This window comes from Narcine bancroftii, chromosome 2 (genome assembly GCF_036971445.1).
Source record: "Narcine bancroftii isolate sNarBan1 chromosome 2, sNarBan1.hap1, whole genome shotgun sequence".
Lineage (NCBI taxonomy): Eukaryota > Metazoa > Chordata > Chondrichthyes > Torpediniformes > Narcinidae > Narcine > Narcine bancroftii.
Window position 1 is genome coordinate 36,761,715 of NC_091470.1, and position 25,472 is coordinate 36,787,186.

Below are 25,472 nucleotides of genomic sequence, written 5' to 3' on the forward strand. Positions count from 1 at the left end.
AGTGCTATAGTCCTAAGTTGATTTATCAGCACTTTGGCTAACCTACCAGTAACTAACACTTTAAGGGATTGCTATAGATTTGCACAAGATACACAGCACTGCAGATGAGGATGTTAATGAATATATAAAACATATATGTTTGTTTCTCAAAAACATTCTGGAATAACCCAAGAGGATGGGATGTGTGCCGTTATTGTAAATGGATACAACCTAGGATAAAGGAAATGTTCATTGTTTCTTGTACAAGGTGGGCAGGCGAAGGGTTGCTTCAAATTGTGTATGCTTTGCAACATTGTCAAAGGCAGCTTCAACATCAAAAACCCACCAAGGGAAGCAGTGACAAAATAAATACAATAGCATCCGGGGACTTCCCCATGTTTGCAAATCTGGGGGTGGAATGGTGGACACAGTAGAAGTAGGCGATGGAGAGGTCTGTGAGATGACATCATGCAAGCAAAATCTATGACAAAACTGAAGGATCTGGGATCCTTATTTTGTACCCATGCAACTGGATCCTCATCAGTCAAGGCTACGGCTTAGTCCCCTGCTCTATTCCCTGTACACCTGACTGCATAGTCAAGTTTGACTCCAACACAATTGACAAGTTTACTGATAATACCATCAATGTTGGCTGAATAACTAGAAATGATGAGTCAGAGTACAAATGGAGATCGAGAATGTGGTCCATCACAGGTTCCAACCTCCCACTCATTGAAGATACCGTATCTATGCAACAGACTGCCCCAAGAAGACAGCCAGCATGGTGGTCTTACCATATAACCATATAACCACTTACAGCACAGAACAGGCCAGTTCAGCCCTACTAGTCCATGCCGTAACAAATCCCCACCCTCCTAGTCCCACTGACCAGCACCCAGTCCATACCCCTCCAGTCCTCTCCTATCCATGTAACTATCCAGTCTTTCCTTAAATGTAACCAATGATCCCGCCTCGACCACATCTGTCGGAAGCTCATTCCACATCCCTACCACCCTTTGCATAAATAAATTTCCCCTCATGTTCCCCTTATAATTTTCCCCCTTCAATCTTAAACCATGCCCTCTAGTTTGAATCTCCCCCGCTCTCATCCATTTTCAACTCTATTTCTCTGTTCAACCCCTCCATCTCCCTTCTTCTGAAATCACTCTTTTAGATTGTTCTTACTCTTTCCTATACGCAACAACATAGCTTGTAGGAAAATAACAAAAACCCTAAGAAAACCAGAGTTGAAAATGGATGAGTAAGATGAATACATTGAAATATATGACTATCAATATTAATAGAATTCACAATCAAATTAAGAGAAAAAAGTTAATGACACTACTTAAAAAGGAGAAAATAGACGTAGAATTTATACAAGAGGCACACTTAAATGAGTTAAAACATCGCAAACTGAAGAGAGACTGGGTAGGTCACATAGTTGCATCATCATACAATTCAAAAGCCAGAGGAGTTACTATATTATTTAATAAGAATCTGCCAGTTCAGATAAAGAAAGTAATAACAGACCCAGTGGGTAGATACATAATGATGATGTGCCAGATTTATTCAGAATTTTGGAACTTGCTGAACATTTATGCACCTAATGAAGATGACCAGCAATTTATGAAGGACATTTTTTTTAAAGATAGAAGACACACAGCAACACATTTTACTTGGGGGAGACTTTAATTTTAACCTTGACACATCAATAGATAAAACCAGGAAGATTACTATAAAAAATAAAGCAGCTAAATTTACATTGAACTAAATGCACGATATGAAGATAATTGATCTATGGAGACAATAACTTCCAAAAGAAAGAGATTATTCATATTATTCAAACAGACATAAAACCTATTCTAGGATTGATAAGTTCTTGTTGTCGGCACAGATTCAAGGGAGAGTTTAAAAAACCGAATATAAGGCAAGATTTTTATCAGACCACTTACCCTTGTTGTTGACAATTGCTTTAGAGGATATTCTGCCGAAAACATATAGATGGAGGCTAAAATCCCATATTGTTAAAAAGACGAGACTTTTGAGAATATATAAAACAACAAATTAAAATATATTTTGAGACAAATAACCATATAACCATATAACCACTTACAGCACAGAACAGGCCAGTTTGGCCCTACTAGTCCATGCCGTAGCAATTCCCCACCCTCCTAGTCCCACTGACCAGCACCCGGTCCGTACCCCTCCAGTCCTCTCCTCTCCATGTAACTATCCAGTCTATCCTTAAAGGTAACCAATGATCCCGCCTCAACCACATCTTCCAGAAGCTCATTCCACATCCCTACCACCTTTTGCGTAAAGAAATTTCCCCTCATGTTCCCCTTATAATTTCCCCCCTTCAATCTTCAACCATGCCCTCTAGTTTGAATCTCCCCCCACTCTTAATTGAAAAAGCCTATCCACATTTACTCTGTCTGTCCCTTTTAAAATCTTAAACATCTCTATCAAGTCCCCTCTCAATCTTCTACGCTCCAGAGAGAAAAAAAATGCAAAGTCTGAACAGACAAATTTATATTATGGGACACAATTAAGGCCTTTATTAAGGGACAAATAATTAGTTATACAACCAAGATTAAAAATGAATATGATTGGGAAATAGAACAGTTGGAAAAAGATATAGTAACTATAAAGAAAGATTTAATGAGAAGGGAAGATATAGAGAAAAAGAGAGAATTGACAGAGAAAAAAAATTAAAATATGATACATTGCAAACATACAAAGTGGAGAAAAACACGATGAAAACAAAGCAAAGATCTATGAATTAGGAGTGAAAACCCACAAAATATTGGTTGGCAACTAAAAACAGAACAAGCAACAAGAACTATCATAGCAACAATGAAGGAGGATAAACAGATCTCAAATAACCCATTAGAGATAAATGGAAATTTAAAAAAATTATAAACAATTTTATCAAACTGAAAATCCAGGGAAGAATGACAAAATAGATGAGTTTTTGTCCAACATTGAATTACCCCAATTACAATAGGAAGATCAAAATAAATGACTAAAGCCCCTATAATTAGAGAAATACATGATAAACTAATGACATTATCAAATAATAAAGCACCAAGTGAAGATGAATTCGCTACAGAGTTTTATAAGGTATTCAATACTCTATTAATTCCGCCCCTCTTAGAGGTAATGAAACAGGTGGAAGAGACCCAGAATTTGCCTGACTCATGTAAAATGGCACTAATCACAGTAATTCCAAAAACAGGAAAAGAACTGTTTTCACCAGCTTCATATAGACCAATGCCTTTACTAAATAAGATTATAAATTGATAGCAAAGTTACTAGCAAATAGATTAACAGGCTGTGTACCAAAATTAGTTAAAAATAGAAGAGCGGCAGATAATGTCTGTAAATTTATTAATTTAATCCATATAGCACAAATAAATAAAACACCAACTTATATCAATTTTTTCTTTTTTCAGTAAATTTAGCAGTTTCTTCCTTTTAATTTGGTTAAGTATTCCATTAATATTCAAAGTCATATAGTTCAACGTAGCCATTTTATACTTTGTTTATCTTCCCTTTCCATTTTTCCATCATTACCTTTCCTCCTTTTCCATTTCTGTTTTCTTATTTTAAACCCTTTATAAGACAACATTTCTAAAACATCAAACATTTTCCTTATTCTCCTATTTAAAACTTATTTAGCCCCAATCTCCCCTTCCCCTCCTGTGTTGTCCTTTATCCCTTGTCGGACAACAACATCTCCCCTCTCCATTTGGGTTTGCGAATTCACTCGCAAGCGTCAGCTGATTTTGCAGTGACCGCAACTCCCCCCCACCCAGCCCCCCCCAGAAAAGATTTCACTTTTCATATGTAACAAAGGTCACTCTTTTAGTTCCCTCCTTATTCCCTCGATTCCATTTCCTTCCCTTATTAATTCTTGTCTATACTATCTATATTTTCCTCTAAATACAGATACATTCACGTATGCACATTATACATATACACACTTATACTTCTTTACCCACATACATATAAATCGTGGTCATTTTTACTCTTATTACACGTCTTCATCCCTCAGTCTATTTTGTAATTGTTCTGCAAATTTTCGTGCTTCTTCTGGATCCGAGAATAGTCTGTTTTGTTGTCCTGGAATAGATATTTTCAATACCGCTGGATGCTTTAGTATAAATTTATACCCTTTCTTCCATAAAATCGCCTTTGCTGTATTGAACTCCTTTCTCTTCTTTAGGAGTTCAAAACTTATATCTGGATAAATGAAGATTTTTTGTCCTTTGTACTCCAGTGGCTTGTTGCACTCTCTTACTTTTTCCATTGTCTTCTCCAGTACCTTTTCTCTTGTAGTATATCTTAGGAATTTTACTAAAATAGATCTTGGTTTTTGTTGTGGTTGTGGTTTAAAGGTCAATGCTCTATGTGCCCTTTCTATTTCCATTTCTTGCTGTAGTTCTGGACATCCTAGGATCCTAGGGATCCAGTCTTTTATAAACTCTCTCATATTCTTGCCTTCTTCATCTTCCTTAAGGCCCACTATCTTTATGTTATTTCTTCTGTTATAATTTTCCATTATATCTATTTTCTGAGCTAACAGTTCTTGTGTCTCTTTAACTTTTTTATTAGATTCCTCTAATTTCTTTTTTAAGTCCTCCACCTCCATTTCTACTGCTGCTTCTCGTTCCTGCACCTTGTCCATTCTTTTTCCCATTTCTGATAAGGTCATATCTATTTTATTCATTTTCTCTTCTGTATTGTTTATTCTTCTTCTTAAATCATCAAATTCCTGCGCTTGCCATTCTTTAAATGACTCCATGTATTCTTTAATAAGAGAAAGTAAATCCTTTATCTTGCCTTTCCCTTCTTCTTCTATCTCACTGTACTCTTCCTCTTCTTCTTCCTCTGGATTGGCCACCTGCTGCTTCTTTGTTGCCCTTCTCTTCTCTTCTTTCTTGTTTCCATTGTCTTCTGTGCTCTCCTCTTGCTGCAGGTGCTCTGCAGCTGTCGTTGCCGGCTGTGGAGATCGACTCCCCAGCTGGTCACCCCTCCCGTCGGTGTGTTTTTTTTCATGCGCGGTTGCGCACTTTTACTCGGCTCAGCGAGCCATTTTTGTAGTCTGGATTCTACCGACCTGAGGGAGCGGGTTTCTCTCTCCACCGCGGGCCTCTTCGAGCAGGTAAGGCCTTTTCCTTCATCTTCCGTTGTCTTCTCTTCCTCTCTTCTTACCATTGGTTTCGACTTTTCTTTTTTTGTCGCCATCTTCTTTGCACCTTTATACTCACTTTTCTTTAACTTTTATTTCTGTGCCTTTGTGTTTTCCTTTGTTTTTTCCGACTTTTCTGGAGAGGGCTGGAGTTCACCGTCCGGCCACTACTCCATCACGTGACTCCCCTCCAATAAAACACCAACTTGATGTGGATCTTGATGCAGAGAAAGCTTTTGAAAGTACAACAGAAATTCAAATGACCAGAAAAAAATTATTAATCAGATTAGAGCAAAAATGGTAACAAATGGATATGTTTCAGACCATTTTAAATTGAGTAGGTCAACAAGACAGGGATGCCCATTATCACCCCTGTTTGCTTTGGCTATAGAACCATTGCCAGAGCTGATAATCAAAGAACCTATGATAAAGGGAATAAAAATAAAAGAAGAAGAATTTAAAATTAGCTTATTTGCAGATGATATTATAGTATATTTAGCAGACCCAGATAAATCAATGAAAAGGTTATATACAAAATTGAAAGAATATGGGGCAATATCAAGATACAAGGTTAATATTGATAAAAGTGAAGTGATACCAATGAATGAAGTCGATTATACAAAATGTTAAAAGGGAATCCCCTTTTAAAAGGCAATCACAGGCCATACATTACCTAGGTATCAGGAAAGATAATAATTTAAATCATTTGTATAAATTAAATTACCAACCATTGATAAAGAAAATACAGGAAGACTTAAAGAAATGGAAAGATTTACCACTAACTCTAATAGGGAGAGTAAACTGCATCAAGATGAATGTATTTCCACAGCTACAATATCTATTCCAAACGCTACCAATTCCCTTGAGGGGAATTTTTTAATGAAATTAAATAAATTAATAAGAAAATTTTTATGGAAGGGTAAAAAATCAAGAGTGCCTTTGGAATAATGATCATGGGTGCATAAACAAGGAGGATTGCAGCTATCAAATTTCAAAAACTATTGCAGGGCAGCACAGTTAAGATATATATCAGATTTTTATCAGACGGGAGAAAAACCGGATTGGCTCAAGATAGAATTATTTAAATTAGGAGAAAAGGTCCATAAACATTTATTCTATAAATGGGATGAGAAAATGGTGCAACATAACAATCTACCAATACTACACTATATACTAAAAATTTAACATAACATAACATAACAATTACAGCACGGAAACAGGCCATTAGGCCCTTCTAGTCCGCACCGAACCAAACACCCCTTTCTAGTCCCACCTCCCTGCACAATGCCCATAACCCTCCATCTTCTTCTCATCAATATACCTGTCCAACCTTTTCTTAAATAATACAATTGACTCCGCCGCCACTATTTCTCCCGGAAGATCATTCCACACGGCTACCACTCTCTGAGTAAAGAAGTTCCCCCTCATGTTACCTCTAAACCTCTGCCCCTTAATTCTTAACTCAAGTCCTCTTGTTTTAATCTTTCCTCCTCTTAACGGAAATAGTCTATCCATATCCACTCTGTCTATCCCTTTCATAATCTTAAATACTTCTATCAAATCCCCTCTCAACCTTCTACGCTCCAATATGTCCAATCTCTCCCTATACTCTAGATGCTTAAACCCAGGTAACATTCTGGTAGTGAATACGTCAGGAGTGAAAGATGATAAATTATCAAATACCAAAAATGTTATTAAAACAAAACCCATTAATTCCTTTTACAATAGACAATTTATTTTTTAAGGAATGGGCAAGAAAAGGAATTAAAAGAATAAAAGATTGCTTTTTGGGAAATAATTTATTGAGATTTGAACAGTTAAAAAATAAATATGGAATATCACATGGTACAATATTTTCATACTATCAGCTGAAAACTTATTTAAAAGAAAAGTTGGGAACTAGTCTAAGATGACCTGAGAGTAGCTGCTAGGAAACTTAATTACAGACACAGCGATAGTAAAAAAAATGATTGCAAACATGTAGAGCAAATTGCAATACAAGGAAATTGATGAAGCAATATATAAACCCAAACAAGGTTTGGAAAAAGACTTAAATATACAAATAAAGAATGAAACCTGGAAGGAACTATGTGCGGGTACCATGATTAATAAAATAAATACTTTTTATTTTATGAAATAAAAATATGATACAATACAATTGGCGACATAGACTACATGTTACACCTCAAAGTCAAAAGAATGGAATTCAACAATATCGGACAAATGCTTCTGCTGTAAACAAGAAATTGGAACAAGAATGCACATAATTTGGAGATGTACAAAAGTGAAAACTTTTTGGGAGGATTTAAACCTAATATCAAATAGAATTACAAAAAAATAGAATACCAAAAGACCCCAAAATCTTCCTGTTAAACAACATAAAAGATAAAGAATTGGGTCTAAAATTAGACGGTTCTAAAAAGGTTTATTATGATCGCGTTCGCAGCAGCAAAAAAGTGCATAATGTTAACTTGGAAAACAGAAGCAACCTTAAAAATACAACAATGGTACATAGAAATGAACACATCCCATTGGAAAAAATTACCTACAATCTAAAAGACAAATATGCTCTTTTTGAACAAATGTGGGAACTATATTAGAAACCGTCAATTTCAGACCTCCATCTCTTGAAGTGTTAGGTTACAAGTATGAAAATAATTAAATATGAAATATTGGATGACACAATTTCTTTTTCTTCTCTTTTGTGTTCTTCTATAGTTTATTTATTTTTTTCTTCCTTTCTTTCATTTCCTGCTTGGGGGTGGGGGGGGGGATGAAAATGTCACTGTGTATTTTTTAATGCTGAATATTTGTATATATTCTTCCTAACATGGTTCACGGTGAAGTACTAAATAAAAAATATTTAAAAAAGAAGACAGACAGCATCATTAAGGACCCTCATCACTCCGGTCACAACCTCTTCTCACTGCCTCCTATGGGTAAAAGGTACAGAAGCCTCTAAATTCAAGAACAGTTTCTTCCCACTGACTGTCATGTTCTTGAACTTCTTGTAAAACTAATCTATTACCATAAAAGAACTGTCTGCACAATTACAACACTTTTTTTTCCTTGCACTAATGATAACTTTGATTCTTTATTATTTATCATTTGTATTTTTTTTTACTGTTTTGAATACTATTGTAGTCTTTTTTATTTCCATGAAGTACCCATTCAGTGACACAAGTAAGAATTTTGGTACACATGTCCAAGTACATTTGGTGCATATGTATATGTCAATAAACTCATTATGATATTTTGTATGCTTATCTCCTGTTTGAATGCAGAACTACATTAGACCTTTTTGCATTTCAGTTATGAAAATGCCCTGCATTCGAACCAATTAAATTGCTGTATATGTTCTAGAGGGGGTGCACAGTCAAGACGGGTGGGGGGGGGATGGTTGTCCCTTAAGATCCCAATTTCTTTACCCCTTTCTAAAATGGAAGCTTGGTGTTACTTAACAATGAAGCTAGGAAAATGCAGCAACAAATGAGAAGATTAAGGAAGTGCAGATGTGGGGGTGTGGCAAGATGGCGTAAGGAACAGACGTGTCTTCCAGTCCTCTCCTGACTCTTTGTTATTGTTTTGTTTATAAGTGCCCGTTGAAACTTTTAAAAAAGTTTATAAGTAGTTAGAGGTTTTAAACTAGCTTCTAATGGTACAATTGCTGAAAAAAAAGTAAAAGAAAACGGAAACAGATCGCTAAGAAATTACATTTCCCGAAGTTATCTGAGCCTACCTGTTTACAAGAAGCCAGGACTCAGCGTGAAATGGATCCAAGAGGAGAAGTGCAGGATTCGGCAAAGGAGCTCCGCTCTGTACCGGTAGGGCTCTTTAAAGATGGCGCCCGGCAGCCTTTGGAACAAAGGGCTAGCCAGGTGCGTGTATTTCAATCAACGCCCACTAAGAGCGCTGTCACTGAACTTTTGACAGCTGAAACAGCTGGGATGCCGCCAGCTGAAGACCCGACTTTAATGAGACGTTCACCGATTGATGTAGCGGTGGCGCTGCGAAATGCACCACCAGTTATGAAGACTTCAACTGATCCCGATGTAATGAAGGCTCTTGATGTAATATGGGTTAAGGATTACCCTGAATACCAGTCTTCCGATATTGCTGAGGAGGTTGTGGCAGGGGTTTCTACACGGAGTCATACTGCAAGAAAAGCAGTTAAATTAAGGGAAGGATTAGAAGATCCTCAGGTTACTCAGATGCAGCAGGATCCTATTTTATCTGAATCTATTCCAGTTGATATGCTTATTAAGAATCTTGAATTTAAGTTATCTTCTTCAGTCAAAGAGATAGGTAAATCTTTGGTTTTAGTTAACACCAAGCTTAATACCTTGGTGGACATTAATACTCAACAGATGGTTGATTATGGAGCTTTTAAGCTTGAAACAAATGAAAGACTTGATGTTTGTGACCAGGGTATAGTTGAGGTACAAGACCAAATACAAGACGTAAATAAAACAATTGAAACTACAAATTCAGAATAAAAATTTAGCGAAAAAGGTTGATTATTTGGAGAATCAGTCTAGACGAAACAACGTAAAAATTATTGGTTTGCCAGAAGATATAGAAGGACCAGATCCAAGAAAATTCTTTACTGATTGGATCCCTCAAGTTTTAGGACAAGATAAGTTCCCGGATGGTTTAATACTGGAGCGTGCTCATCGAGCTTTGAGAAGAAAACCTTTTTCAGGACAGAACCCAAGACCTGTTCTGGTCCGTTGTCTAAACTATTATGATAGAGAGACAATTTTGCATGTGGCTATTAGAAATGCTCAACAAAATAGATCTCCTTTGATGGTCCAGAACAATCGTGTTTTTTTTAATCCGGATTTGAGTCAGGAAATTATGTCTCAACGACGTGAATTTAATCCTGTGAAAGAAGTGTTATGGAAAAAAGGATATAAAGCAACATTTAGATACCCTGCAGTATTATAAGATTTTTCAGGATGGATATCAACCAAAATTTTTTGACAATCCTAAAGAAGCTATGGACTTTGCTCAATTGTTACCAATTACACAATTCCAGGAACGACGTAGTCCTCCTCGGTCTCCGAAGAGAGTGGAGACGCAGATGGGAATCGAATTTCAAGAAGAAATGGAAGCAATGGTGGTCGAAGTGACAAAGCTGATTAAATTTAAAAAAAAAAATTGTTTTCTTGAGAAGATTTAGATAATGATGATAGTTTTATGTGAAATGGGAGTTAGGAGAGGGAACTGGGTGGGCATTATTTTCCAGAAGTCGTCAGCTACGTGTGAGTTATCTCACACCCAATATTTTGTGGGAGTTACCGCATTGTGCGGTTTAGACAGGAGGAGGTAGTCGTAACCTCTTACCTGTTTTTTTTAAATTAATTTTTGGATTAAGGAGTGAAGTTTCTTTTTATTATTTTTTCAAAAAAAATTTCTTTTTTTCTTGAGAAGATTTAGATAATGATGATAGTTTTATGTGAAATGGGAGTTAGGAGAGGGAACTGGGTGGGCATTATTTTCCAGAAGTCGTCAGCTACGTGTGAGTTATCTCACACCCAATATTTTGTGGGAGTTACCGCATTGTGCAGTTTAGACAGGAGGAGGTAGTCGTAACCTCTTACCTGTTTTTTTTAATTAATTTTTGGATTAAGGAGTGAAGTTTCTTTTTATTATTTTTTCAAAAAAAACATTTCTTTTTTTTAATTTCTTTTTTTTGTTGTAGTTTTAAGAGGGGATAAAGGGAGGGGTTTTTTCTTTCTTTTTTTTTCTTGTTCTGTTGTAAGAAATGTCTAAATTAAAGTTTGCTTCTCTTAATGTTCAGGGTTTAAATAATCCTATTAAGTGTAAGAAAGTACTTGCTTACTTAAAAAAACTAAAAGTTGATGTGGCCTTTTTGCAGGAAACTCATTTAACGGATAAGGAACATTTGAAACTTAAACGTAAATGGATTGGACAAGTTTTTTATTCTTCATTTAATTCAAAGGCAAAAGGAGTGGCAATTTTGGTGCACAAGAATCTACCATTTCAGTTACAGAATGAAGATAAAAATGGTGGAAAATTATTAAAATTGAATTGTATAATTTTTAATGAGGCTTAGACTTTGCTTGATGTTTATGCTCCAAATGTTGAGGATACAGCTTTTGTTATTACTTGGACAAGCAAATTCTAATGTGATGATTGGGGGAGATTTAAACGTGGTATTGGAGCCTTTATTGGACAAGTATCCAAGAGCAATTAAGAAATCTAAAATGGCAGTTCAAGTGACTAATATGATGACAGATTTGAATTTAGTTGATATTTGGCGAAGATTTAATCCTACAGAGAAAAATTTTTCTTTTTACTCTTCACGCCATAATTCTTTTTCAAGAACTGATTATTTTTTAATTTCAATGCATTTGCAAGATAGAGTTATATCTGTGGATTATAAGGCAAGGTTGGTTTCAGATCATTCATTACTATTATTAGAATATCAGAGTTCACAAGATGTTCAGAGAACCCCAAGATGGAGATTTAATACTATGCTATTACAAAAACCAGAATGTATTAGTTATTTAAAAAAACAAATTGAGGTTTTTATTAGTAATAATATTAATTCTGTTTCTAGTCATTTTGTTTTATGGGATGCAATGAAAGCTTTTTTACGAGGTCAAATTATTAGTTATGCTTCTAAAGTAAAGAAAGAGAGAATTAGAGAGATTGAAGATTTAGATAAAAAGATAACTGTTACTGAAAAAGAATTTCAAAAAAATCCTACTGAAATGCAAAAGAATCAGTTAACTAATTTAAAATTTAAATATAATGAATTACAAACATATCGGTTTGAATGTTTAATGAATCAAACTAAACATAAGTTTTATGAATGGGGTGAGAAAGCTCATAAAGTTCTTTCATGGCAGTTGAAAAAAGAACAATTATCTAGGATTATACCAGCAATTAGAAAGAAATCGGGTATTACTTTTAGACAAAAAGAAATTAATGAGGAATTTTGTAATTTTTATAAAAAATTATATACTTCAGAATGTAAAGATGTAGCTGAAGATGCAATAGATTCTTTTTTGAAAAATATTAAATTGCCACAATTGAATCAAGAAGATCGACAAGAGTTGGATAAATCTTTTACAGAAAATGAAATTGAAATGGCAATAAGAGATATGCCAAATGGAAAGGTACCTGGTGAAGATGGGTTTTCTATAGAGTTTTATAAAACTTTTTATGTTGATATATCTTCTATTTATAAGGATGTAATACAGCAAATTTATAAAACTTTTCAATTACCTGAATCTTGTTCTAATGCTATAATTACAGTTATACCAAAAAAAGATAAAGATCCTTTACAGGTTTCTTCTTATCGACCAATATCGTTGTTAAATGTGGATTATAAAATTGTAGCTAAATTTATGGCTAATAGATTAGCTCAATATTTACCTAAAATAATACATAAAGACCAAACAGGATTTATAAAAAATAGATATGTGTCTGATAATATTTTGCATTTAATAACTTTGATAAACAAATCTAAATCTCAAATGAATTATCCAATAGTGGTTTCGTTGGATGCAGAAAAGGATTTTGATAGAGTGGAGTGGAAGTTTTTATTTAAAGTACTTGAGAAATTTTGTTTTGGTTCCTCGTTTATTGGATTGATAAAGGCTTTATATAATAGTCCGAAGGCTAGAGTTGCTACCAATGGGCAGATTTCAGAATCCTTTGATTTAACAAGGTCTACTAGGCAAGGATGTCCATTGTCACCTGCTTTATTTGCTATAGTCATTGAACCTTTGGCACAATTAATACGTCAAAATGAAAATGTTAAGGGTATGAGAGTTTTGAATGAGGAATATAAGATTAATTTATTTGCTGATGATGTTTTATTATATTTGGTGGATCCTGATATTTCTTTACCAGCAATTCAAGAATCTTTAGAAAATCATGGTCAATTATCTGGTTATAAGGTAAACTGGGCTAAAAGTGAAATTTTGTCAATTTGTAAAGATGATTATTCAATATATAAAAATATTATAAATTTGAAGTGGACTAAACAAATTAAATATTTAGGAATTAATGTTAATACAGAATATCAAGATTTATATTCAATTAATTATCTTCCTTTAATAAAAAAAGATTAAGTTAGATTTGATTAGGTGGAAGGATTTACCTTTAGGTTTATTGGGGAGGATTAACACTATAAAAATGAATATTTTTCCTCAGATACAGTATTTGTTTCAATCAATTCATTATTTAAAAAAAAAAGTTTTTTTAAGGATTTATATAAAGCAGTTAGAGATTTTTTATGGAAGGGAAAATTTCCGAGGGTAGCAATGAGAAAGTTGATGTGGGATTTTCAATTTGGAGGTTTGAGATTACCGAATTTTCAATATTATTATGAGGCAACTCAATTTAAATTTCTTAGTGCATTAATGAATGCGGAGGGCCCACCTAGTTGGGCAAAGATAGAAATGGCAGTTATTTCAGAAAAATTTCCACATGAGTTTTTGTTTCGATGGAAGAAAAATTTATTACGAACTTATGATGTACCAATATTGAAACATTTATTGAATTTATGGACAAGTAAACTTAATAAATTGGGGCTTAAAAATAAATGGTCTGGGTGATTGCCATTATATAATAATCAACTTGTTCCTTTTACAGTCTCCAATATTACTTTGAAACAATGGGAAAGGAAAGGAATAAAAAATTTATCAGATTGTTTTTTTGAAGGATGTTTTTGTTCTTTTGAGGAATTACAAAGGAAATTTGGTATTAGTGGAAATTCTGTATTTGTATATTATCAGTTAAGATCATTTGTAAAACAGGTATGTGGCCAACATATGATTTTATTGCCTGAAACTAGTTTTGAGAAATATGTACTTTCCATACCAAAAAAGGGGTATATATCTGATTTGTATTGTATTTTACAAGAAAATGAAAATAAGACAGATTTTGATAAAGATAAGTTGAAATGGAAAAAAAGATTTAGGTTCTACAATAACTGAAGAAGCTTGGATGGAAATTTGTCAGAATAGTATTCAGAAATTGATTAATGCTAGATTAGCGATGATTAATTATAATTTTATACATCAATTATATTTAACACCAGAGAAATTTAAAAAGTTTGGTCTTAGTAAGGTAGATTGTTGTTTTCGTTGTGATCAGACGGCTAATACTTTTTTACATACCGTTTGGTTTTGTGATCGATTGCCTTTTGGAAAAGTATTCAATCTATATTTAATAGTTTATATAATATCTAATATGTTATTAGATCCTGATATATTTTTATTAGGGAATATGCAATCATTAATCGATTTAGGCTTAAATTATTATCAGATTTCTTTTATCTATTTAGCCTTAGCAGTGGCTAAGAAATGTATAGCGCTTACTTGGAAAGATAGAAATATACTAACCTTAGATAGATGGTATTTAGAGATGAAGTCTTGTTTAATTATGGAAAAGATATCTTTTTCAATTCAAGATAAGATGTCTTTTTATAAGTTGAAGTGGACTCCATTTGTTAAGTACTTGCAATTAAGTCTGATTTAAATATGTTTTATGTGTGATATTTTAGATTTGATAACTTTTTTTATTAATATTTACTTGTTATTTTCTTTTGTTTGTGAGTGTTTTTTTATTTTTTATATATAATATTACTATATTAATTCTTCACTCTTTATTTTGGGGGAAGGGTGGGGTTTTTTATATATAGTTTTTTTTTAGTGGTTGTATAATGGGGGGGTTAGATTGATTTAAGTTAGGTTATTAATGTTGTATTGCAATAATTACTTCATTTTTATTTTTTCTTTAAATGTAATTTCTTTGTTTTATTCATGTAATAAAATCTTTAAATAAAGTTTAAAAAAAGGAAGTACAGATGATTATCAGGAGACAAAATAGGGTCATTAATCAACACCCAAGTATCAACATTGATGGGCTGTATCTGTCTTCCAACAGCAGTTACTTTATCATCACCCTATTTGGCCCTGATGGGATGATGAAAGGGAAAGGAATTTATTTACCACCAAGAAAATGCTATCTCAGTAGAGAATATTTAAAATCAGCTACCACTGGATTTATAGATGGCCAAGGAAGGCAGCACTTGTGTCATTATTGGATAGAAGTGTTGTACTTATATTCTCGATTCTTCAGAAAATATCTCAGATTTAGCTGTCCATCTACAGAAAGAGGGTGACAAAACCAGAAAGATTGGACAAGAACTGCGCCGACCTTGTTCCTCCCTTGAGGACCTTTAGCTGGTTTCCTTTTCTACTTGGAGGATGGGGCAGTTCTATCATATAATGGATAGTGGGAACCTTATTCCTAATGATTACAATATTTGCCCGAATCTCCTGCTTAAACATCACTCTGCGATGCTCAGAGCGACCTCGATAATGATCCAGCAACTGACATCCCTGACCCTGAGAGTGTTACTGTGGAAGCTTTGTATCAATGAACCTTAGTGTAACCTTGGTATTGTCCTCAGGATAAAAAAAAATGGAGAGAGTTACAAGACACTTAGGGTTAAAACATGTAATGTAGCTATGAGAAAATGTTTTCTCATTAAAATATTGAAACATTCTGTTTCTACATGATGAAAGATATCACTGTAATAACGTGCAATTACTGGCATACAATAGAGATGAGAATGAAGGATAGAGAAAAAACATTACAATTGGACAATAATACTTACAAAAACTTAGGTGTGATTTGATCAAATAGAGAACAAAAGAGGATTATTGCTTTTTCACACCTTCAAGTAACACGATTGATAATTGTCTATACACAATTATCCATTAACATATAAAGTTCCCATTGCAGCAAAGTTTGGACAAAAAGCTAACTTCGAGCATGGGAATTCTTTAGAGGAGTTTTGTGGCTCGGGCCGTGCTGCTTTCCTTGTGTGCAAGTATTAATTGGAGAGGAAGAAGTTTAGTTGCCAGAGAATTTTTGTTTCATGACCACATACTCAGCGTGGAGTTGTCACACTGCAGTTTTCACATTTGCAGTACAACGTGGAAAATCAGGAAACTGTCACCGAAGTTCCCTGGTGGATTTTTAATGAGGTCATTTACAACATCGGAACCCCCAGGAACTACAGGGTAAAAGCAGGAAAAGTTGAGATGGGAAATTCGTTGCAAGCTTGAATGGTGGACTAGGCTCAAAGGGTTCATAAATACATCAAAAGAGCCGGGGTTGCCATTCATCTAGGTGCATTTATTATTTTTTTCCGATTACTGTCAAATAGCCTAGAAAACGAATCGCTGCCATTATCCCTTTTTGTTGCTGTTGCGTGGAACATCTTTACTGTGCAATGACATTGCTCCTCTCATAACCTTGAAATCGCACCTGAAGATGCGAGCGAGCAATTCTCCAGCAGGACGCAATGAGAAGCGGGGTAGGGGTTCAATGCCGAGGTGACGTGCGCCGGGTCTCCAGTATCAACTCTTGTGTCGGGTTAATTATTGTATCGTTTTGATCCCTCAAAAAAGGTGAGCTCGCCTCCTTGACTGCGTGTCTTAGCCGGCTGGCGCCTGGTCGAATTTTCTCCTTTCCACCTTCCTCTCTGATCAAGTTTGTAATTATTATCCTTAATGTATATGCTCTCGACTCGTCTGTGAGGCTTGTTGTGGCTCCGCCAGGTTGTCTGGTTCCTTGCATTTATTTTTCCTGAATATCCACGCAAACCGAATCAAGAGCAAAAGGACAGGCCGTTCATCAGTGGTTCTCAACCACTTTTTAGTATTCCCGATGGCAGTGGTGCTCTGTGATTAGTCAGGGATGGCTTAAGGTGATATACGAGTGGAAAGAAAAAGTTTGAACACCACTGCTTTGATTGCACCTAATTGACTGGTTATGTGCAAGGTTTTGTAACTCCAAAGGACAATTTTCCTCCAGCAAGATATTTCAGTAACCATTGGGTCTAGAGCAGCGATTCCCTTCCCACTCACATCCTACCTTAAGCAATCCCATAGTGCACCGATGGAATAGGGATTACTTAAAGTGGTACATGAGTGGAAAGAAAAAGGTTTTGACAACCACTGCCTTAAATCATTTGGGGTTTTTTTTTTGACATTCAAGCAATTGACATTTTCCCTTGATCTGAAAGTGATTCTTTAACAGTCTAGATAAAAGGTCGTTGACTTGAAATATTAGCTCAAAGTTCTCTCTTCATTGTGGCTGCACTATCTGATGTTGTTCAGTTTTATTCCAAGTGTTGAACAGCTACAATACTGTATTTTATTTTTAAATTACACCACTTATGTTTGCTGCAACAGGCTATTTTAACCATTTAATTACTCATTACTGGCATATAAATGTAAGGATACCTTTAAATGAATTGTGCACACTGTATAATCTTATCCAAATACACTGTTATCGTACATAATTTATATGACCTTCAGTTTTACAAATCTATCTGTGTGATATTCCTAAACGTTGCAACCACAAAAAGCACCCTGCAGATATCTAAACGTTAAGGAATAAAAAGCTTTGAAAGCCTGAAAGATCAATTAGATTTTGATTTTTTTTATCTCGGTGACAGTTTTCTTTTTTTAAGAAAAGAAACTTGAGCTGAAATAATATGCTGTCAGCCTATCATTCAAAGAGGAGTTGCAGCCAAAATGTGTGTCAGTCTGTGTTTATCAATTAACTGGCTGAATTTTCAAATGACTTTGTGATATTCATCAAGTATGGAAGCCATGAAAGTGACCAGCATTTACACTGATGATGTTATTATTAAAATAACATCTACCGAGAGCCTGTTTTTTAGATGTAATAGTCAGCCACTCATTTAATCATATAACATATAACAATTACAGCACAGAAACAGGCCATTTTAGCCCTTCTAGTCTGCACCGAACAAGTACTCTCCTCTAGTCCCACTACCTGCACCCTGCCCATAACTCTCCATTCCCCTCCCATCCACAGACCTATCCAATTTTTCCTTAAGTGACAAAATTGACCCTTCCGCCATGACTTTTCCCAGAAGCTCATTCCACACAGCCACCACTCTCTGAATGAAGAAGTTCCCCTTCATGTTACGTCTAAACTTTTGCCCCATAACTCTTAATTCATGACCTCTTGCTTCAATCTCTTGATAAACAGTGGAATTTTATATAATCTTAAAATGTAACTCAACTATGCCAAAAGACAAATCATGAGGCAGATCAAAAAAATTGCCTTGAAATTGCATAAAATAGACTACTTTTATTTGGAACTTAACTGATTTGATTACTACTGCTCTCATTACATGAACGGTGTGCTCTGTTACAAATGGCATTTGACTTTGTGCTAAATTTACATTGTACTCCTTTTACTTAATCCAATTTGTGTAGTTGGAGGTGCACAGAGTGTGAATCTAAGGACCTACAGTGAATTAGAGTATCAACAAAGTTATTATGGAAGTTATTTCCGTTAAAATGTGAATTGGGTGCCACTGCAGTTAAAACCCATAGATTATTCACAGGAAGGGGGAAATCAAAAGGAAATTTTATTTTGGCTACTCTTTTGCTGCTTGACTGCCAGTTTTGGACATTGGCATGGGAGATGATTGCATTTTCGAAGATACAATAATAACTGCAGAAGGAAATAATTTAAATTGAGCTGAGGTTCTATGCATATTTTTAATGGCCTTTGAGATTTTAATTGAACCGTGCTTTCATTTTTTTAAATATATAATCCTTTATCTAACCTGAGGAGGTTAAACCTGTAACATTATTCGTATTGCCATCTTACCTGAGTGTAAAGATAATTTATCATAAACTCAGCTGATTTTTTTTTGTATAGTTTAATGGTGCACAAATATACTGGATTGGAATGTTTAATTGCAAATAAAAGTTCTTGTTTTGAAATAACAAATTTTAGTGGGGGACCTCTATCTTGATCATAGTTTTATTCGGTTTGAATATATGACGCAGAGAAGCATATCAGATTTCTGTTTGTGGAATTGGCAAACAAAAGTCTATTTTTTTTCCCATTTGGCCTTGAATTCACCCCGCTCTCATCCCAAACTGTGCCAGAAGTTCTATCCCATTCTGGAATTTTATTCTGACCAAGTTGCCACAGCATTTAAGGGGTGAGTTTTGGTGAAAATTTTCAGAAGATCCAGTTCAGCTGGAACAGAGGCTGGTTCTTGATGGGAGAGCAGGAGGGTCAGTTCCCATTTCTACATGGAAGGATCCATGATGGAGCTTTTTCGTTGGTGAAAAGGAGGTCACTTTAGAAATTGCCCAGGGCTCTACCAACCTGAAATGATAGTGGTTGTTGATCATTATGGCAGTAACTGTCTTTTTTCTTTGGCTTGGCTTCGCGGACGAAGATTTATGGAGGGGGTAAAAAGTCCACGTCAGCTGCAGGCTCGTTTGTGGCTGACCAGTCCGATGCGGGACAGGCAGACACGATTGCAGCGGTTGCAAGGGAAAATTGGTTGGTTGGGGTTGGGTGTTGGGTTTTTCCTCCTTTGCCTTTTGTCAGTGAGGTGGGCTCTGCGGTCTTCTTCAAAGGAGGCTGCTGCCCGCCAAACTGTGAGGCGCCAAGATGCACGGTTTGAGGCGTTATCAGCCCACTGGCGGTGGTCAATGTGGCAGGCACCAAGAGATTTCTTTAGGCAGTCCTTGTACCTTTTCTTTGGTGCACCTCTGTCACGGTGGCCAGTGGAGAGCTCGCCATATAATACGATCTTGGGAAGGCGATGGTCCTCCATTCTGGAGACGTGACCCATCCAGCGCAGCTGGATCTTCAGCAGCGTGGACTCGATGCTGTCGACCTCTGCCATCTCGAGTACCTCGACGTTAGGGGTGTGAGCGCTCCAATGGATGTTGAGGATGGAGCGGAGACAACGCTGGTGGAAGCGTTCTAGGAGCCGTAGGTGGTGCCGGTAGAGGACCCATGATTCGGAGCCGAACAGGAGTGTGGGTATGACAACGGCTCTGTATACGCTTATCTTTGTGAGGTTTTTCAGTTGGTTGTTTTTCCAGACTCTTTTGTGTAGTCTTCCAAAGGCGCTATTTGCCTTGGCGAGTCTGTTGTCTATCTCATTGTCGATCCTTGCATCTGATGAAATGGTGCAGCCGAGATAGGTAAACTGGTTGACCGTTTTGAGTTTTGTGTGCCCGATGGAGATGTGGGGGGGCTGGTAGTCATGGTGGGGAGCTGGCTGATGGAGGACCTCAGTTTTCTTCAGGCTGACTTCCAGGCCAAACATTTTGGCAGTTTCCGCAAAGCAGGACGTCAAGCGCTGAAGAGCTGGCTCTGAATGGGCAACTAAAGCGGCATCATCTGCAAAGAGTAGTTCACGGACAAGTTTCTCTTGTGTCTTGGTGTGAGCTTGCAGGCGCCTCAGATTGAAGAGACTGCCATCCGTGCGGTACCGGATGTAAACAGCGTCTTCATTGTTGGGGTCTTTCATGGCTTGGTTCAGCATCATGCTGAAGAAGATTGAAAAGAGGGTTGGTGCGAGAACACAGCCTTGCTTCACGCCATTGTTAATGGAGAAGGGTTCAGAGAGCTCATTGCTGTATCTGACCCGACCTTGTTGGTTTTCGTGCAGTTGGATAATCATGTTGAGGAACTTTGGGGGACATCCGATGCGCTCTAGTATTTGCCAAAGCTCTTTCCTGCTCACGGTGTCGAAGGCTTTGGTGAGGTCAACAAAGGTGATGTAGAGTCCTTTGTTTTGTTCTCTGCACTTTTCTTGGAGCTGTCTGAGGGCAAAGACCATGTCAGTGGTTCATCTGTTTGCGCGAAAGCCGCACTGTGATTCTGGGAGAATATTCTCAGTGACACTAGGTATTATTCTATTTAGTAGAATCCTAGCGAAGATTTTGCCTGCAATGGAGAGCAACGTGATTCCCCTGTAGTTTGAGCAGTCTGATTTCTCGCCTTTGTTTTTGTACAGGGTGATGATGGTGGCATCACGAAGATCCTGAGGCAGTTTACCTTGGTCCCAACAAAGCTTGAAAAACTCATGCAGTTTGGCATGCAGAGTTTTGCCGCCAGCCTTCCAGACTTCTGGGGGGATTCCATCCATACCTGCTGCTTTGCCACTTTTCAGTTGTTCGATTGCCTTATATGTCTCATCCAGGGTGGGAACCTCATCCAGCTCTAGCCTTAGGGGCTGTTGAGGGAGCTGGAGCAGGGCGGAATCTTGGACTGAGCGGTTGGTACTGAAAAGAGATTGGAAGTGTTCTGACCATCGGTTGAGGATGGAGATCTTGTCGCTGAGGAGGACTTTGCCGTCTGAGCTGCGCAGCGGGCTTTGGACTTGGGGTGAGGGGCCGTACACAGCCTTTAGAGCCTCGTAGAAACCCCTGAAGTCGCCAATGTCCGCGCTGAGCTGTGTTCGTTTGGCGAGGCTAGTCCACCACTCATTTTGGATCTCCCGGAGTTTGCGCTGAAGATGGCTGCATGCGCGACGGAAGGCTTGTTTCTTCTCTGGACAGGACGGCTTTGTAAGGTGAGCCTGGTGGGCAGCTCGCTTCTTTGCCAGCAGCTCCTGGATTTCCTGGCTGTTTTCGTCAAACCAGTCCTTGTTTTTCCTGGAGGAGAAGCCCAGTACCTCTTCAGTGGATTGCAGTATGGTAGCCTTCAACTGATCCCAGAGGGTTTCAGGGGACGGGTCCGTGAGGCGGGTTGCAACGTCGAGCTTTGCTTTGAGGTTTGCCTGGAAGTTTCCTCTCGCTTCGTCTGACTGCAGTTTTCCAACATTGAACCTCTTTCTGGGGGCTTTATTGTTCCTGGGCTTTGGCTTGAAGTGAAGGTTGAGCTTGCAGCGAACCAGCCGGTGGTCAGTGTGGCATTCCGCGCTAGGCATGACCCTGGTGTGGAGCACATCTTGTTTGTCACTTTCTCGCACCAGGATGTAGTCCAGGAGGTGCCAGTGTTTGGATCGGGGATGCATCCAGGTGGTCTTAAGGCTGTCCCTCTGCTGAAAAAGGGTGTTTGTAATGACAAGCCGCTGTTCTGCGCAGAGCTCCAACAGGAGGCGCCCATTGTCGTTGCACTTGCCGACGCCATGCTTGCCCAGGATTCCTGGCCAGGTTTCTGAGTCTTTGCCGACACGAGCGTTGAAGTCGCCCAGGATGACAACCTTGTCGGCTGTAGGGGTACGTTGGATGAGGTTGCGCAGGTCGGTGTAGAACTTGTTCTTTTCTGCTGGTTCCGCCTGGAGGGTTGGAGCATAGACACTGATGAGGGTGATGTGACGCTTGTTTTGAAGTGGGAGTCGCATGGACATGATTCGGTCCGAGAGGCCTGTCGGAAGGTTTTCGAGTTTGGAGGCAATGAAGCTCTTGACCATGAAGCCTACACCAGATAGGCGTCGTTCATCCGAAGGCTTGCCAGACCAGTAGAGTGTGTAGCCCGCGCCGCGTTCTCGGAGGCTGCCTACATCTGCCAGGCGGACTTCACTGAGAGCGGCTATGTCGATGTCAAGTCTGAGGAGTTCATGTGCAATGAGGACAGACCGACGTTCAGGTCGGTGGCTGTCAGTCTTGTCTAGCATGGTTCTGATGTTCCAGCATGCTAGCTTGAGTTTGTGAGCATCTTTTGAGGGGGAGGACGTGGAGGGGGAGGACGTGGAGGGGGAGGACGTGGAGGGGGAGGACGTGGAGGGGGAGGACGTGGAGGGGGAGGACGTGGAGGGGGAGGACGTGGAGGGGGAGGACGTGGAGGGGGAGGACGTGGAGGGGGAGGACGTGGACCTGTCCTCGGGCCTGCGCAAAGGAGCTTTTAGGTGGAGTGCAGTGCGCGCAGTACTGGCCCCACCCTTTACACCCATGGTTCGTGTGCCGTGGCCAAGCAAGCTGGGACGTGGCAGCGAGGTCCTTGGGTCGTAGGTTTTATATCGGAGTGGCCTTCTCCTATGCAGGTTTCTTACCTGGGCTGGAGGGGCCTGCCTCCCCTCCAGCTCCAGGAGGGGGGGCAGTAACTGTATTGATTGATGAAGTGTACATTTCTGATTTTGTTATACTTTCAGCATTTGTTATACTTTCAACTCTACATTTGAATTCCCTTCCTAAATCTTTCTGTCTTCAAGGTTCTTTAAAGCCATCTTATTAATTCAGCTGTTCTAATGTCACTTCCTCTTTGTGGTGCCAACTCTTATCTGGTGATATTCCAGTGAAGAGTCTTCATACTCTTTTTGCTTCAACTTCATTATGGTTACAGATTAAAAATACTTATTTAAATTACATATAAAGTATTAGACAATTTAAAAAAAGTATAGTTTCTCATCTTAAAAGATAACCACCCACAAGAAGGAACCCCTTTGCAGCAGTAGTTATTTGAATTTTGCTGCTAAGAAATTATAAAGAAAAATTGATAGTAAATGACTTTTGGATTCCTTATTGACTTTTTGAGTAATCTGAAACCTCTTTGTGCATCTTTTATATTTTTGAATTATGTGATGCACGTTGATACATTAGTCCATTTAAAAAAAATGTGGACAATTCTTATGGAAAAAATGAAATTAAATTGATCAATCATACATTCAGGATCAGTTATACCCACTTTATTTTTTTGCCAGATATCGATGCAATGGATCTCCTGTCAGTCATATGTTACTGTGTGGTAGTTTGTGCAATTGTGCAATTTGTTAGGTTCTTCAGAGATGATGCAGATTTTACTTTATGGGCTGAATATCTAGGAAACAAACCAGGTAATGAACTTCCAACATATTTCTCTATTTATTAAATGAATTACCTTTTTTCACCATGTTGTAAACATTTATCTGATCCACCAGCAGAAAACTTACAGGTTTGAATGGATTGCATTTTAATTCTTGGTAACCATTTCTATTTGCTTGTACCTTCATTGATCAATTTCACACTGCTACAGCTGTGAAAATTAATTATGCTGAGCCATAAAAAATATGAAGGTCCAAGTTGAATCTTTGTTTAACAGGATGAAACTCGGATTATATCTTGAAGACTTGGCACCCCTTGAATAAGGATTATAAAAATTGGACAATCTTCTTAGCACTAATTTTAGGCTTTGTACATATAGAAATTGTGTGGATTCATCATGATGCAATTTCCAGCTTTGTTTTTTTTTTAAATTGTAGTGGGAAATGCCATTTTTGCATGTCAGTGAGTAACATTAATTTAAAGTCAGCCATGTATCCAGTATTGTCTCAGTAAGACTTGCCAGACTCCAGCTATTCAATACAATAGTATATTAAGATTCACTGTCTAGAATAATCCTTAGCACTTTGATAAATTTTAAGTGGATTACTGTCACAAAATAAAAATTCTCAAGGAAAAAAAAGATAATTGAAAAACTGGACAAAAAGAATAAAAACAGAAAATAATGGAAATACCCGGTTGAACAACCAACATAAAAGTTTATGTTTCAGGTAAATGCAGCAAATAAATCAACAGAAACTTTGCAGCAATGAAATGAATGGCCTTTATAGATAAGAAGATATAGCCTATAGAGCAGTGGTTCTCAATCTTTTTCTTTCCACTCACATACTACTTTAAGTAATCCCTATGCCATTGGTGCTCTGTGATTAGTAAGGGATTGCTCAAGGTGGTATGTGAGTGGGAAGGGAACGTTGAGAATTACTGCTCTAGACTAATTGTTACTGAAATATTTTGTTTGAGAAAAATTGTCATTGGCTCATTTCCTTTGGAGTATTGAAACCGTGCACATAACGAGTCAATTAGGTACGATTAAAACAGTGATGTTCAAACATTTTCTTTCCACCCACATGCCATCTAAGCAATCCCTTACTAATTACAGAGCACCTATGGCATAGCGAATACCTAAGGTGGCATGTGAGTGGGGGAAAAAAGGTTGAGATAGAGGGAGAGTATATATTAGTTCCCAATCTAGCCCCCACCCTCCCAGCAATCAACCACCTGTTGCCCTAACCATGGCAGATCTCATTTCACCTTGTCAAATTGTAATGAAGCAAGTTGTCTTTGATTCTGAGAGACTGTCTGAGAAGAATAAACAGCTCATTTACAGCTATGGGTTAAGAACCATATAGGCAGTTTTTTTCTGTGATAGCTTATTAGTAACCAGAAAACTTGCGACCAATGGTTCCTATAAAGTGTGCACAGCTTCAGGACTATTCTGACATTTGGCAAAATTGATGCTGTGAATATACTTTTGGCTTCTCTGTCAAAAGAGAATGAATAGAAAATCCAGCAAAATAATTGAACACAAGATGTTCCTGCATTGAGAATTCAACCCTTGTGAAAATAGAAACTTCTCCAAAATTAAAATCCAAAAGAAGATTGGTGACAAACATAAAACTTGATGTCAGGCAGCAACATGCTGACAACAGTGACATGTGGATTCTTTGGTCCTTTGAAGACCACAT

At 37.5% G+C, this 25,472-nt stretch overlaps 1 protein-coding gene across 1 annotated transcript in view; it reads left to right on the plus strand.

Annotated features, from left to right (window-relative positions):
• Positions 1-9,120: 9,120 nt before the first annotated feature.
• dhrs7 (dehydrogenase/reductase (SDR family) member 7) overlaps positions 9,121-25,472 on the plus strand; it is a 31,037-nt gene continuing 14,685 nt past the window's right edge. The window contains 2 exon segments of the mRNA XM_069915477.1: positions 9,121-9,478; positions 23,670-23,801. Coding sequence (XP_069771578.1) covers positions 9,121-9,478; positions 23,670-23,801 — 490 coding nt within the window.